The sequence below is a fragment of the Gavialis gangeticus genome, unplaced genomic scaffold (genome assembly GCF_001723915.1).
Source record: "Gavialis gangeticus isolate Ggan-Ray unplaced genomic scaffold, GavGan_comp1, whole genome shotgun sequence".
Classification (NCBI taxonomy): domain Eukaryota; kingdom Metazoa; phylum Chordata; order Crocodylia; family Gavialidae; genus Gavialis; species Gavialis gangeticus.
In genome coordinates, this window is record NW_017728992.1 from 192887417 (window position 1) to 192903553 (window position 16137).

The 16137-nt window shown below is 41.6% G+C and overlaps 1 protein-coding gene across 9 annotated transcripts in view; it reads left to right on the forward strand.

Annotated features, from left to right (window-relative positions):
- Window positions 1–16137, forward strand: part of PHF20L1 (PHD finger protein 20-like 1) — an 89564-nt gene that overhangs the window by 58390 nt on the left and 15037 nt on the right. For all 9 annotated transcript variants that reach the window (XR_002099591.1, XM_019528178.1, XM_019528183.1 and 6 more), the window contains 4 exons: window positions 1711–1815; window positions 8948–9112; window positions 9609–9790; window positions 12933–13032. Coding sequence is in view for 8 of the 9 variants with exons in the window: in XM_019528178.1 (XP_019383723.1) it covers window positions 1711–1815; window positions 8948–9112; window positions 9609–9790; window positions 12933–13032 (552 nt within the window). In the remaining variant the exon portion in view is untranslated. The remainder of the gene's footprint in view (window positions 1–1710; window positions 1816–8947; window positions 9113–9608; window positions 9791–12932; window positions 13033–16137) is intronic.

Below are 16137 nucleotides of genomic sequence, written 5' to 3' on the forward strand. Positions count from 1 at the left end.
TAGTTGTCCTCACATAACCAAATGTCCACACCATGTGTAGATGCAGTCAGAGATTTTGGATAGGAATCCCTGGTGTTAAAAGTATTTCTGTCCTGCTGTGGGGCTTTCTGAGTTCTTTGCAATAAAGAGTTAAAAAACATAGTCAAAAAACAAGTAAAAGCTAAAAGCTGGCATTTTCCTTGGGGTGCCTTGAGTATAAAAAGTTTCAGAACCATTGAGTCTTCCACTGTCCAGATATCACAGGAATGGTTAGTGGTTAGATGGGGATTAATCTACTGGGGCTCGCTCTTCCTCCACCTGCAAGCTTAGACTTTTTACACAAGTTCACCCCTGTCTCTTTTAATAGCTCAGTAACTGTGTGCATGATGAGCGTGGGATTGGTTAATGAGTAAAATGAGTAATTGTTTGCATGCTCAGGGGCATGGGGCCAGTTAACAGGGATGATTGCCTGGCCCAGAGGAAATTTAAAAGCTCCCAGGTAGGGTTGCTGAGGAGAGAGGGAAGGCTGTGGTGCTGAGGAGGTTGCCCTCTCCAGGTCTGGGGAAGGACCACAGGTTTTGAGTTCCCTCTGTGTTGTGTATTTGATTATTGATGTTGTTTCCTGTGGGGACAAGTTTGTCCTGGGGAAATAAAAATTGAGTGACAACCCGCTACATCAGCAACCTGCAAAAGGAAGAGAGAATAAAAACACACATAACTATCTTATTGAAGTATTATTTGTGTGTCTCATTCTGTGGTAAGGGAAATACACACAGAAACATTTCTTTAGTAGGTCCTAAAGGGTTTTTTTTTTAAGTAAGTTCTCTCTTTTTACCCCTCAACTGCTTGCTTTGGAAATAACTGTGGAGGTCACATGCTGTTGATTAGTGTTGGTGTGGAGAGTAAGCAGGAGAGGCAAATTGATTCTTTCAAAGTGAAGATCACATGGTAATATAGACAAAATAATGCAGAAAATAGTCATTCAGGGGTGTTCTTTCAGTCGTATTCAGAAGCTATACACTTTCGTACGAGGAACAAGCTGTTTTGTAAGAACTGATGGTGGCTGTAGCAATTTCAGTTGTTTGTTGTTAAAAGGTCCGTACTAGATCACTGACTATGCTTTGTTTTGAGAACGTAATCTTGTAAATGGGATCGGAAGAATAGCCCATTAAGAGAGGGAATAGTCCCATCAAGGGTTTTCCTCTTTTTTTAAAGCATTTGCAAACACTAGAAAATAATTAGAGTTGAATATTCTGTTTTTCACACAAGGTGATATCAAGTACTGATATCTGTCTATCTGTACTAGATATCAGTAGATATCGACAGACAGACAGAACTTATATTTTACTAAAACTGGGTCTTTTTGCTCATATGAAGTCATGTCTGTCTGATGCTCAGGGCTATCCAGTGATATTTGTCAAGATCTGGGATACAGTTGATTTCCTGATAGTAAGAGAAACTGAATTATGTCAGTCTTATAGAAAGATTCTCACTAATACCTGTTTTAACTTCAGGGTATCACAGATATGGGAGGACCCTCTGTGCTATCTGACAGTCACTTAATCAGTAGGGCTGTAGTCATGGAATTGAACAAATTAATTGAATCATTCTACTTTGGGCAACTGACTGGAACAGCTGATTTAAAATTTAAATCTTTTTTTTAAGATAACTAGAAGAAAGCAAGAAGTCTAGAATAATGTTAACACTTTAAAATGTTTGCTTGCAATTCAGGTAAAAAGAAGGAAAAGGATAAAGAGAAAAAAGAGAAAAAGGAAAAAGATCATAAATCAAAACAGAAAAAGAAGAAGAAAAAAAAGAAGAAATCTAAACAGTATGGTGAGTATAATATGCATGGCATTAGGACAAAGTAAAGCTCAGCTATGCTCTTTGTGGTACCAATTAGTTATTAATGCTCGTACCACCCAGAAACAAGTTCTGAAGTGTTAGTTATCATCAGAATGAAGCTTTTGCTCTCTACCGTTCACATTTCAAAGGCACTCTCATGTGGGAAATTCTGTTTCCCTTTACATTGTGTTTGTGGGCAAGCATCTCTGTTCATATAACTTTAACTACCATCTTCAAACCAATGATAATGAAGATGTAGCTTGCCACTCCAGTTTCCTTCTACCCACTTCTGCATTTCAGCTTTCAAACAAGTGCTCCTGAGAATCTTGCTGCTAACCTACGTTTATTTTTCCAACGAATCTCTGTGTCTAGATCTTGCTTTTCTTTTCCTGTATGACATGGTTGTATCCAGGCAGCTAAAACTCTCATCTCACATCTCAATTATTTCTGTGGCCTTTTCTCTGGTTGTGATAAGTGCAGTCTTGCATCCTTGAGAGGCAAGGTGTTTTGGGTAGATGTGCTATCTTTTATTAGACCAACTAAATAGTTGGAATCAAGTTCTTTGCATGCTTTCAGGCACAAACACCCATCTTCAGGTATTGGGAGACTTCTGCTGTTAACAACAGTCTCCCAATGCCTGAAGAAGGGTGTTTGTGCCTGAAAGGTTGCAAAGAACTTTTTTCCTACTATTTAGTTGGTCTAATAAAATATATCCCATTTACCCAAAGGACCTTGCCTGCCTATGTCCTTAGACCAACACGACTGTTACCAACAGCCTTGCATCGTTCATATCAGTTGAGATCCATTTCCTAGCCCACTGCATTTGCAGTGTTGCATCTCTTTACTTTCTTCCACTTAAGTCCATTACTGCCTGTTCCCTGAAAATAGGACAGGGAGAACTGTTTATTACATTCATCTTTTACATATTTGAAGGCTACTATCATCTTTCCTCTCACTCTAGGCTAAATATAGGTCATACTTTTTTAAACTGCTGATCATTTTTGTTGCTGTCCTTTTGACTGTTTCCAGTTAGTTCACATTTCCTTAAAATTTGGTATGAGAGACAGGACACATTACTTCAGCCAAGGCCTAACCAGTTTTGAGCTTGAAGGAAGGATTACTTCACTGATTTTTACATACAACAGCCCTATTTATACATCCCATTATGATGTTTTATAACAAAATGTCACTGTTGACTTGTATTTACTTTATGATTGTCAGGTCATTTTCTGCAGAGTTCCTGTCTGCTCAGTCGTTCCCCATTTTATATTTGCACAGTTTGCTTTTCCTATCCAGGTGTATTATCATACTTGTGTTTGCTAAAATGCAACTTTTCAAATTCAGATCACTTCTCCAATTTGTTAGGGTGACTTTGAATTTTAGTAGTATCCTCTATCATGCTTGCAACCCTTTACAACTTGGTGGTATCTGCATATTGAATAAGTAAATTCTTTATTCCTTTATCGATGTCACTGATGAAAACATGGAGTAGTACTGGACTTGGGATGGACCCTTGTATTACTCCACTGATATGTCTTTTGTTTGTCAGTTAGCCACTGATGATTAAACTTTAAGAATGGTTTACCATTCAGCTGTGCACCCACCATAGTTTTACAGTACATAATCCACACAGGGAGGTGGTGCTGTCCTCTATCTTGGGGTTCTTCAAGAGGAGGTTGGATAGATATCTGGCTGGGGTATTATGATACCAGCACTCGTTCCTGCCCAGGGCAGGGGGTTGAATTTGATGATCTGTTTAGGTCCCTTCCAACCCTAGAAACTATAACACTATGCAAGCTTGCCTTATTTTACCTTCTAGCACTCCTATCAGATTGACATCCCTTGCCTATCAAATAGCATATTTAGTAAATGTCACAGCCATGATATTTCTGATTAAAGTACTCAGTGTGATTCAGGAAACCTTCCTGATACTGTGGAGAAATAGTAGGTAGAGATCTCTGGAATTTGTGCTGGAAACGTGTGGTGCGGCAGCTTCTTTCGTTTTGGCGTTTCCCTGGCATGTGTCCCCACTGCTGGTTGGTGAGGGGCCCGACCGCTTGCTGCTCATGCCTGAAATCGCAGCTGTGGTTTTTGCCTCCTGGCCATCAGGTGCAGGTGGTAAGCAGTGAGTGACAGCCCCCCTCTGCCAATCACTGCCAGGGGGCGCACAGGAGATATTTCAAGATTAAAGAAGCTGCTATGCCACTCAGTTCTGGCATGAATTCTGGAGAACCCTAGTAATAAGTTAAAAGCTACAAGGAAAGAGATATCAGCATTGAGAACTCAAAGTGTTCTAAAACAGTGGTTTTCAACCTTTTTTCATTTGCAGACCCTTTTAAAAAAAAATTTCAAATGGAGGTGTGGACCCTTTGGAAATTTTGAGTGGAGGCCACTCTCATACTTTTGATTGATCATGGTCATCTTTTGTGGACCCCTTAGACATAGTTTGTGGATCCCCAGGGTCTGCAGAGCATAGGTTGAAAACTGCTGTTCTAAAACCTTAACACTTCCTAATTTCATTGTAGTTTCTGACCCAAGCTTTCTACAAGGCACACTTCAGAACCTTAAAGTGATTGTTTAGGGGAAACAAATACCAAAAGGTGAAAATTTCCCACCAAAATTGCAGTGAACCCTGCATTTAAATTAGGGTCTGTGTAACTTTCTTAGCTATTTACCAGGTTAGGATAATTTTAAATAATGATAGAAGCTACTAAAACGCTTATCTGAAAATTGTAATGTTGTTTCTGGGTTATGGGGGAGAAGCCTTTTTTTCTTTTAATTATTCAGGGGCATATTATTAAATAGTGGGTGCCCAGAAGTGCTGCCATTTGGATAAAAAAAAAAAAAAAATCCTTGTAGACCTAGCTGGTGTGTCGTGTAGGTGGTAAGATATTGCACAGTGAGTTGTATAATCGCTTCCCTGCTTATGCTGCTTTTGGAAAGAGGCCAGAAGCAGAGCGTCATAACCACCTAATTAGCCTTATCCCCCAAACCACCTCCAGGATTTTTCCATAATTTAAAAAAGAATTCTGAAGAGTTTTATAGAAAAGCTAGAGTATTAACAAAAACCATACTTTAAACAAAATCAGCAATAGAAATCCCAGACAAAAATGATGAGATGCGTGTGAAAAGACAGATTTGGGAATACAAGTGCTTAGCAGCCCAATGCAAATTTAAAGATCAGTAGTTTGGTTTTAAGGCTAATTTATATTGGGTCTTGTAAATTTTAAAATATACAGGAACTGTGTGTGCAACTGGTGCTGTATATGCAGCCAGTATGGCATAATATTCATCTGATGTATGGAATAAAGTCCCTTCAAAAACCCTGTTCCATCTCATATAGAATCAGAGAAAATTAGGCCTAGAAGTGACCTCAGGAGGTCATCTAGCCCAACCCCCTGCTTAAAGCAGGAACAGGGAGTCCCGATTTATATCATGTCACCCAAGGCTTTGTCTAGTTGGGGTCTTAAAAACCTCCAAGGATGGGGTTCTGGCACCTCTCCAGGTAACCTGTGCCAGTGCTTTGCTACCCTCCATGTGAGAGAGTTGTTTTTCCTTATCTAAACTAAACTTCTCTTGCTGCGACTTAAGCCCATTGCTTCTTGTTCTGTCATCTGCCACCGCTGAGAAAAGCCCAGCTCCATCTCTCTGGAACCACTTCAGGTAGTTGAAGGCTGCTATTAAATCCCCCCTCAGTCTTCTCTTCTCCATATGAAATAAGCCCAGTTCCCTCAGCCTCTCCTCAGAAGCCATGTGCCCCAGCCCCTCACCATTTTTGTTACCCTCTGCTGGAGGCTCTCCAATTTGTCTACATCCCTTCTGTAGTGGGGGGCCCAAAACTGGACACACACCTGCAGATCTGGCATCATTGGTGCCAAATGGAGGGGAATAATCACTTCCCTTGATCTGTTGGCAACACTCCTACCAATGCAGCCCAGTACGCTGTTAGCCTTCTTAGCAACAAGGGCACACTGCTGGCTTGTATTCAGCTTCTTATCCACTGTGACCCCCAGGTCCTTTTCTGCAGAGCTGCTGCCCAGCCAGTCAGCCCCCAGCCTGGACCGGTGCGTGGGATTGTTTTATCCTAAATGCAGGACTTTGTGCTTGTCCTTGTTGAACCTTTGGTCCAGTGCTCCAATTTGTCTATGTCTCTCTGAAAGCCCTACACTCCAGTATGTCTACTCCCCCCGCAGCTTGGTGTCATCTGCAAACTTGCTGAGGGTGCACTCTGTGCCACCTTCCAGGTCATTGATGAAGATATTGAACAAAACCAGTCCCCGGACTGACCCCTGGAGCATTCCAGAATACCAGCTGCCAGTTAGACATCAAGCTATTGATTACTACCCTCTGAGCCTGATGATCCAGCCAGTTTTCTTTCCACCTTACAGTCCATTCATCCTAGCTATACTTCCTTCGCTTTCTTGAAAAAATGTTGTAGGAGACCATATTAAAAGCCTTGCTAAAGCCAAGGTATATCACATCCACTGCTCTTCCCACATCCACAGAGCCAGTCATCTCATCATAGAAGGCAATCAGGTTGGTCAGACATGACTTGCCCTTGGTGAATCCATGCTGACTGTTTTTAATCACCTTCTCCTCCAACTGCTTATAAATGGAGTCTTTGAGGATCTGCTCCATGATTTTTCCTGGGCCTGAGGTGAGGCTGACTGGTCTGTAGTTCCCTCCTCCTTCTTCCCTTCCTTAAAGGTGGACAATATATTTGCCTTTTTCCAGTCATCTGGGACCTCTTCCATTTGCCATGAGTTTGCAAAGATGATGGCCACTGGCTTTGCTATCACATTGGCTGTCTCCCTCAGCACCTTCACATGCATCGCATCTGGCCCCGTGGACCGGGTCGGATGTATACACTTCCAGCTTTTCTGAATAGTCCTAATCTGTTTTCTTGCTACTGTTGGCTGCTCACCTCCCCTCAGACTGTGCCTTCAGTTTATCAGGTATTTCTGAGTCGATTGATAAGATTGGAAGGGTAGTACGTTATTTACCACAGAATACTCATTTAACATTCCTGCATGCTGCATTCGAAATGCTAACTTTAAGGAGATAAAAAAAAAAAAAAAAGGTTGTTGAGACATTCTAGATGTGAAGAAACTGCTGTGAAGATTTTTTGCTTCAGTTATGTGGAAGCATGCTACTTTTTGTCCGAAAGAACAGCCTACTTCATATATTGCTCATCTATTTAAATATTATTTTGGGTCGCAATATATTTCATCATTATTTGTAACACTTGCATGAGCAGGCTGCTTTACCTCAGTAAAATTATACATAGACAAAGATTTCTCATGGAAGCTGTAATCTAAGTGCACAGTCCTTGGAAACAGGCAGAGTGAGTGGTATAACGCTGCAGATCATGGCTGTCATGGAGGGGGTGGTTTTTAGAAAGGAGGTGAAAAATAAGCTTGTTTCGCAGTCATCAGGGCCATGAAAGAACTTGCAGGGTTAACAGTGGGCACTGTTGTTAAAGGGAGCCTTTCAGAGAAAAGAATAAATATGTGCATCTGTGCAAAGACTGTACTTATGGGTAGTAGTATGACCAGTGAATAATTCAAATAGGTGGGTTAGACGGTTGGTATCAAGGTGAGTAGTCAATGAAGAGATTTAAGAGAAGGGAAACACATAATTGTGGACAGTTGTAATCTTAGTTAATACTGTCCAGGGATTTTTAATCTGATTGTGCGTGATGGCCTCACTCATAGTTTCACAAGACTGTTGTATCTGCAGCTCAGGGTCCCAGCAGTCTTGTTTAGAGCTGGGGTCTCAGCTGCTCCTGGCATTGGTTGTGTTAATGCTGTAATTACCATATTTGCTCAAATCCAGGATGAGGTTTCTCTGCCTCCCAGCCCCCTTTCAGTCAACATGGGGAAAGAAGAACCTCTTAGATTCACGTACCAGCCTGGGCAGGGGTCTGCTGCTGTGGCAGCCCTGTCTCCAGGCTCAGAGCTGAGCTGCCACCTGCCCTTGGCTAGTATAGCTTGTGCAGTGGGGAAAGACGTGCACAGCAGAAAGAGTGTGGGGGAGATCACACAGTAGGAGTTGCGTGCCCACACATACACGCAGACACTCGCCCTCCACCTACCTCTGGTCCCAACCTGCCTGCACCAGAGTTGTCGCTGCTGCTGCTTCTGCCTGCCTGGGCAGGGGTGGAGGCCGCCACTGACTGCCCTGAAGTAAGAGTCATTGTGGAAGGTAAGCAGCAGGGGCAGGTGGCAGGGAGCAGGCATGGGGGGAGGAGGGGGACAAATAACGGGCTCATGCAGAAGAAAGAGCAGGGGGCAGGCACAGTCATGTGGCAGAGGAGGTCACGCACTGGGGGCAGCAAGTGGCAAAGGAGACCGGCAGCAGGGGGACAGGCACAGGCATGGGGGAGCAAGGAGTGCAGGTCTGGCTGCCTTGCCAGTGCTTTCGCTGCCACAGTGGGGAAAGTTTATAATTTTCCACATAGGGCATTTCATTATTGGCAGGTCCTAATTTTTCCTTGTATAGAATCTCATTAGTGGGGGTCAACTTATATTTGAAGTTGTCTTGGATTTGGGTAAATATGCTAATATTGAGGCAAAAGAGGCAAAAAGACAGTCAATGAAAACATCTGTAGAAATGGGGAGAGGTACAGAAAGACTATCAACAAACTGGCGGATTCTGATTATTAAAAAAAATATAATTTTTTTTTGTATTCTTAAAGATATTTTTCATGGTGTATGTTACATATATCTGAGATGTATACCATATGAACTGAGAAAATAGAGCTTTATTACACTACATACACATAGTTAGTTGTTAAGGTGCATCCTTGCTTTGCTTTTGACACGTACATAAGGAGACATGGTTGACATTTCATGTACTACCTTAACTTTCTCAGATACTTAACTTCAAAATCAGCATTTTTTAACATGTTACTCAGTAAACATAGGTGGAAGAAACTCAGGCAGTGTCAGGTTTATATGCCACAGATCCACTTAATATCCGAGGCAAACCCACCTCCTTTATTTTTACACACAATGTTATAATTTTGCTAAACGTTCATTAGCAGCCTTTGTGACCCTCGCAAATAAACTTTTTTCCTGACTACTCTTACCTCTAATAACTATTGTGGGCCTTAATTTTGCAGATTACTCGGATTATGAAGATAGTTCTATTGAGTTTTTGGAAAGGTGCTCCTCCCCACTCACCCGTTCCTCTGGGAGTTCTCTGACTTTGCGCAGCATGTTTACAGAGAAGAACATTGCATACCAGTATCCAAGGGCTATTTTGTCTGTCGACCTTAGCGGAGAAAGTAGGTTTGCTGAACTGTATGAAATTCTTGGTTTAAAAAGATACATTTCTTAAAAAAAAAAAAAAAGATGAATAGCAAGAGAAATGCAAGCCAAACAATTCTGCTTGTGGTATCAAAATATGAAACTGAGTTTCTCCTTCAAGTAGTTATCTGCAAACATATTCTCATACATGGATGAGCAGAGCCTGAGCCTCTTGACTTGTAAGAGTGTATGACTGAACAGCTCATCTCAATGAATTCCAGTTGCTGGATAACTTTTTATAGTGCATTGTCTAAAATAACACAAATGCCTACATGCCAAATTAAACATATGCACACCTTCCCTATGCTGTTCTGTGTTGTGTTGAGCTCTGGTTGGACACTGTCTCTTCACCTCTGAAGTGGCTGCCTTTCATTGCTATATATTCAGCTGAGGTCACCTAAAAATGTAGTAGTATGTTTATAAAATATTTTGTCTTTGTATACATACCATTTCATATACATCTGTTTTTTCTAGACCTCTCAGATGTGGAGTTCTTGGATGACTCCTCCACAGAGAGCTTGTTACTGAGTGGCGATGAATACAATCAGGACTTCGATTCAACCAATTTTGAAGAGTCTCAGGATGAAGATGATGCCCTCAATGAAATAGTTAGATGCATCTGTGAAATGGATGAGGAGAATGGCTTTATGATTCAGGTAAAAGACTTTTTCTGCATGCTTTTCTGTAAATTCTGAGCTAAGTGTTCTTCTGACATTGTTGGAGACTGACATTATCTAAAGAAAAGGTCAGAAATGGATGTTAGCAGTGAAAGCTTCCTGCATAGCCTGTCCTTTCTATGCAGAACTACCTCTCTGGGTTGACATCAGCACAGTTTTTATACTGCTTCCGTTCTTTCCACTTCTAAGCGTGACAACAGCAGTGGCAGTTGTAGAGACTGCTGTGCTTACTCAAGCTGGATTTAGTCTACCTCCGCTCTGATCCAGAGGACCATTTCTAGGTCATGGAATGGTTTCTCTCTCAATTCAGGTCAAATATTCCCAGTGTGAGTGTATAGCCTCTGGAAAACAGGACTTGTTTCATGAAGACCCACATTCTCAGACTTTCATAGTGTAGCTCATATCTTTATGGAGAGACTTGTCTTACAGGCACTGTTTCTCCAGCATATTACTTCCCAGGGGTACCCTAAACGGTTGCAGTTATTCTTAGGGAACGTTTACATTTTTAAGTTTTGCTATGATGTGGCAAATGGAAACATAAGAGGAACTGCCATTTTCTGAACAATTTTTTGCAGATTGTAGCAAGTCCTGTGCATACCACACTGTCAAAAATTGCAGCTGATAATCCATTGGACAAATAACAGATGGCTTCTACTAATGATTATTTTATTTGCAGTACTCTAGAAACTATGTTAAGCACTTCACCACAGATAATTAATTAAAGTTGCTGACTTAGTGTACTTATCCAGTATTTAAGTGAGACATAAACAGTGAAGAACTGAGAAAGGGATTATTACATAAACAAAGATCACAAACCTAACAGATCTGTGTGAAGTTAACAGTCTGTTGAGTACAGCTAACTTCATTTGGTTGTTCTGAATGAGGCAAGGGGTTGGTGGTTTGGTAATAAATTCTAGGAGAGTATTTCAGGCATAAAGGGGGGCAGCATTGAAAACCATTCAATGAAAAGGACTCAAACCTGGTTCCCGAGCTGGCATTGTTGGATTGGCAATGTGTGATGGGGGTGCAAGAAGAGACCAAGCTGGAGAAGTAGGCAAGAGCTAAGTAATGTAGGGCCTTGGGAGAATAAGACTGAATCATAATATTAAAAGGGATGGCAAGTCATTGAAAGACCCTGAAAGAAGAGTTGATATTAGAGACAGAAGAGGGAGATTGGTTTTGACTGTAGCATTTTAGATGTATTACATAGTCAAAAATGGGTGTCAATAGTGGTGTAACTAGAGTGGATGACTGGAACAACTGCACCCAGGTGCCAGCCTGGGGATGAGGAGGGCAGGGAGTGAAAAAAAATGGACATTTCTGGTAGCCATGTGAGTGTGCTGGCAGCCTGGTGGCAACTGGAAGTCACTGCTGGCCCTGTGCTCCAGACACCTAGCTACGTTGCTACACTGCTAGGTGTCAGAACAAAAATAGTTAATATAGCAGGTGTAGCTATGGAGACAATGAGGAGAGTGACTGTAGGGCTGTTATGAAGGTGTACAAGCTTGAGCTGATCAGTTCTTAAATTTATAATGTTGGTATGGATCTCAGCAGTTTGCGATTATGACTGAATTTTGGGATGGATTTGAATGATCAACCTTGAGCTGAATGCCTCCATACTATCAGCTGTCCTGTTTTACCATGACATACTGAATTTGATTACACTGCTCTCTTCCTTTGAGAAGTACCCCATTATTACATCAGCAGGCAAGGCTCTTTGGGTAGGTGTGATATCTTTTATTAGACCAACTGAGTAGTTGGAAGGAAGTTCTTAGCAAGCTTTTGGGTGCAGTCACCCTTCATCAGGCATAGGGAGTCTGCTGGTCTGAGACTCCAAGGAGAGAAGCTACAAGTATGGCAGGATGTCAGTGAAAATGTAAGTGGGTAGAGATAAGCAAGACAAAAGTGGGGAAGGGAGGGGGAAGTGAGCAGGGGGGGAAGGTCAGAGGGAGACAACAGAGATAAAATACAATGTGAAAAAGAGGCAGTCTGTGAAAAGGGAATAGCTGGAGGATGTCAGTAAAAATATAAAAGGGTAGAAGTAGGAAAACAAAAAGTTAAAGCAGGGGTGAGAGGAGGAAGACATCCTGTCACACTTAGCTTCTCCCATTCCTGCTTTCCTGATCTCCAGCTATTCCCTTTTTCACAGCCTGCCTCTTATCTCTACCTGTTTACATTTTCACTGACATCCTGCCACACTTTTAGGTTCTCTCATTCCTTGGAGTCAACCAGCAGAGACTCCCTCTTCCTGACAAAGGGTGATTGGGCCCGAAAGCTTGCTAAGAACTTTTTTGTAACTACTCAGTTGGCCTAATAAAAGATGTCATGTCTACCCAAAGAACCGTGCCTGCTTGTGTCCTTAGACCAACGTGGCTACAACCAGAAACCCAGCACCATTATTACGTTGTATTTTATTTGTTATGATTTTCTAAATTCCATATTTCCTTCTTGTACCTTGTTGCAGTGCAGCTTAACCAGTCTCTTAGGCTGTTATATCCCTTTCATCTTGGTTTTCCTCTCTTCGTGTCATCTTTATTTCAACAATTTCTTGCTTTATTTTCTTTTTCATTTAGCCTTACTATGGCTTAGTATTAAAACTAAGTTTTTCTAGAGCATAGTAGAGGTGCTTTTTAAAAGTATGTATTTTTCTTTTCATTCTTATGTTGCCATACCTTACTTGATCTTTCTCCTTTACCATGTTCCAATACCATTGTTAAGCTTAAATGCTAAGTATTTATCTGTTAAATTGCTGGGCATGTAAATTGTTCACCAGACTGGAATTTAGGACAGGGCAGTCGCTTTCAAAACTAAAGATTAGCTATTTTGGGGTTGATTTTGCTACATCGTATTTAAATTGCATGAATATGATACCCTATCTCATGGATCCAAAGCTATTTGGATCACCTGACCTCTTTCTACCACAAACTCATGTCCTCCAATATTTAATGGAAAACTTTTATAAAGGCACATGGGGCCCAGTGTGATCAGTGGCCCACAGGTCAGGGAACACTGCCCTAATTTAAGCCAGTTGTTAAAGAAAAGGTGCTATTCCTTGCATTTTATAGAAACAAGAAATAGAACTGATTGACACATTATGAATTATCTTGGTTTTGGATGATAGTGTGAAGAATGCTTGTGCTGGCAACACAGTATCTGTATGGGATTGTTCGAAGACAGCATCCCAGAGCAGTACATCTGTTACATCTGCAGAAACCCACCAGGTATGAATACATTGCTTTCATACAAAAATTGTTAATACTTTATCTTTACTATTGATTTTAGCAAAGGTATACAGCCCCATAATCGGACCCAAATTTTCAGTAGTGTTTAATCTGTTTTGAGTCATGCATTATGTTTGTTATGGTTGAGTTCTTTTGTCTCCTTCCTAGATGTGGTTCTGAATGGTAACTTTTAGTTTCCTAATATTGATATATTTTTTTAATTTCTTCAAATTGTTAATTTGTGGATCTTTAGATTTTTCAAGAGGTGTATATTTTTTATTGAAAAATTAGTTCCCAACAAGTGACATTCTAGTCTGAAAAATGACTGTTGTATGTAAACAATATCACCTTGCAGTTCACTTTCCTACATCTATTTGGAATCATGCCTGCTTAATTACTTGATAAAATGGGATCTTGCAAGCCATGTTAGCAGTTTTGAAGGTACAACAATATAGGCAAGTGATTTGGATTCTGTTCTTAGTTGTGCATCAACAAAATTATGAGGTAAGTAAATTGTAATGGGTTAAATATTTTGCTTTGCTACAACCTCTAGATGCACTGTGTAACATAGGGCAGAGTTTACCCTTTAGAATTAGACTTTTAAGTGTTTTTGTATGCACCAGAAATAACATACCTTAAACTTTAGATTCTGGGCTGGGTCTGTTGATCTTGAAATTAGAATTGGAACACACATGATCTGGAAATCAGTAGGTAATACAAGTAACCTCATGGTACTGTTATTTACTGTATTTCTTTTGAAAAAGAACTGTTTGTGGTTGGAAAGAACTATTCTAAATCTTCTAAAAACTGATATTGGAGATGTATCTAACCAGTTCATCCTTGTAAAGAGAATAGTGAAACTAGGACAAAATTTACAGATTTGATTTATGGAGCTGAGTAACTAAATCTATAATGTGTAAATAAGTGACCCAGTTTACAAAAAAATAAGGAATAGAAGTAGTTGGGAATTTAATTAAATGTGTTCCTGGGTTTGGCACATTGGCATTATTGTGTACTTGCCACAGAATCAAATGGGTTTCAATGAAACTGGTTCTGGGAAGGCTTCTTAGGAACAGGGTGCAATTTTCGATCAAAGCCCAAGAGAAACCATTAACCAAGAATAGCTCTCAGTCCAGTGGCTAGGCCACTCGCGTGGGATGTGGGAAACACGGGTTCAAGTCACTGAACTGGCAGTTTGGAGCAGAGACTTTGGACTTAAGTGTCCTGGTTATGACCACTAGGATATGGGCTGTCCTGAGGAAAGAGGGTATCATGAGGTCATCTAATCTAGCCCCTTCTCAAAGCAGGATCATTCTAGACTAAACCATCCCAGTGAAATGTCTGTCTAACTTGCATTTGAAAGTTTCCAAGGGTGGAGATTAAACGGTCTCTCTCTAGGAAGTATGTTCCAATGCTTGACCACTGTCAGAGTGAGAAAGTTCCTCCTAATCTCCAATCTAAATTTGCCCTGCTGTAACTTGAGCTCATTGTTCCTAGTTCTGTCCCGTACAGCCACAGAGCAAAGCTGATCTGATAATCGTAGAAAATTAGGGTTGGAAAGCAACCTCAGGAGTTCATTTAGTCCAACCCTCTGTTCAGAGCTGGAGTATCTCCAGTTATTTAATCCCAGCCAAAACTTAGTCTAGTCAGGCCTTAAAAACCTTCAAGGATGGAGATTCCACAGTCCCCCCCACTCAGTCTTCTCCTATCCGCACCCAGTTCCCCTAGCCTCTCAGAAGTCACGTGCCTCAGCCCCCTAATCATTTTCCTTGCCCTCTGCTGGACTCTTTCTAGTCTGTCTACATCCTTTCTATAGTGGGGGACCCAAAACTAGTCACAGTACTCCAGATCTGCCCTCACCAGTGCTGTATAGAGGAGAAGAATCACTTCCTTTAATCTTGTGGTAGTGCTCCTATTAATGCAGCCCAGTATGCTGTTAATTTTCATAGCAACAAGGGCACTCTGTTGGCTCATATTCAGCTTCTTGTCCACTAGTCGCCAGGTCCTTTTCTGCAGAGCTGCTGCCCTGCCAGCTGGTCCCCAGCCTGTGTATGGGATAGTTTCATCCTACGTGCAGGATTTTGCACTTGTCCTCATGAGATTTCCTTTGGTCTAATCCTCCAACTTCTCAAAGTCTCTCTGAATCCTAGCCTTACCCTCCAGCATATCTACAACTCCACCCAGCTTAGTGTCAGCATACTGAGGGTGCACTCCATCCCATCTTCCAGGTCATTGATGAAGATATTGAACAAAACTGGTCTTAGGACCAACCTCTGAGACATTCAGATTGATACCAGCTGCCACCTAGACATCGAGCCATTGATTACTCCCCTCTGAGCCTGATGTTCCAGCCAGTTTTCTATCCACCTTACAGTCCATTTATCCCAGATGTACTTCTGTACCTTGCTTGCAAGAATGTTGTGGGAGACCGTATCAAAACTCTTGCTAACAAGGTGTAACACATCCACTACTCTTCCAACATCCACAGAGCCGGTTATCTCATCCTAGAAGGAAGTCAGGTTGGTCAGGTATGATTTGCCTTTGGTAAATCCATGCTGACTGTTGCTGATCACTTTTTCGTCCTGCACATGCTTAGAAATGGATTCCTTGAAGACCTACTCCATGATTTTTCCTGGGCCTCAGGTGAGGCTGACATTTCTGTAGTTCCTTGGATCTTCCTTCTTCCCTTTCTTAAAGATGGGCAGTATGTTTGCCCTTTTCCAGTCATCTGGGACCTCTCTGAATTGTCACAAGTTTTCAAAAATAATGGCCACCGGCTCTGCAGTCATAGATGCATAGACATTTGGGCTGGAAGGGACCTCAGAAGATCATTGAGTCCAGCCCCCCGCCCACAGGGCAGGAAGTCAACTGGGGTCATAGGATCCCAGCAAGATAAGCAGCCAGTTTGTTCTTGAAGGTGTTCAGTGTAGGTGCTTGAACCACCTCCGATGGCAGGCTGTTCCAGACCTTGGGGGCTCGGACAGTAAAGAAGTTCTTCCTTATGTCCAGCCTGAAACAGCCTCGCAGTAGTTTATGACTGTTCGACCTCGTCATCCTTTGGGGTGCTCTGGTGAACAAACGTTCCCCCAGATCCTGGTGGTCACC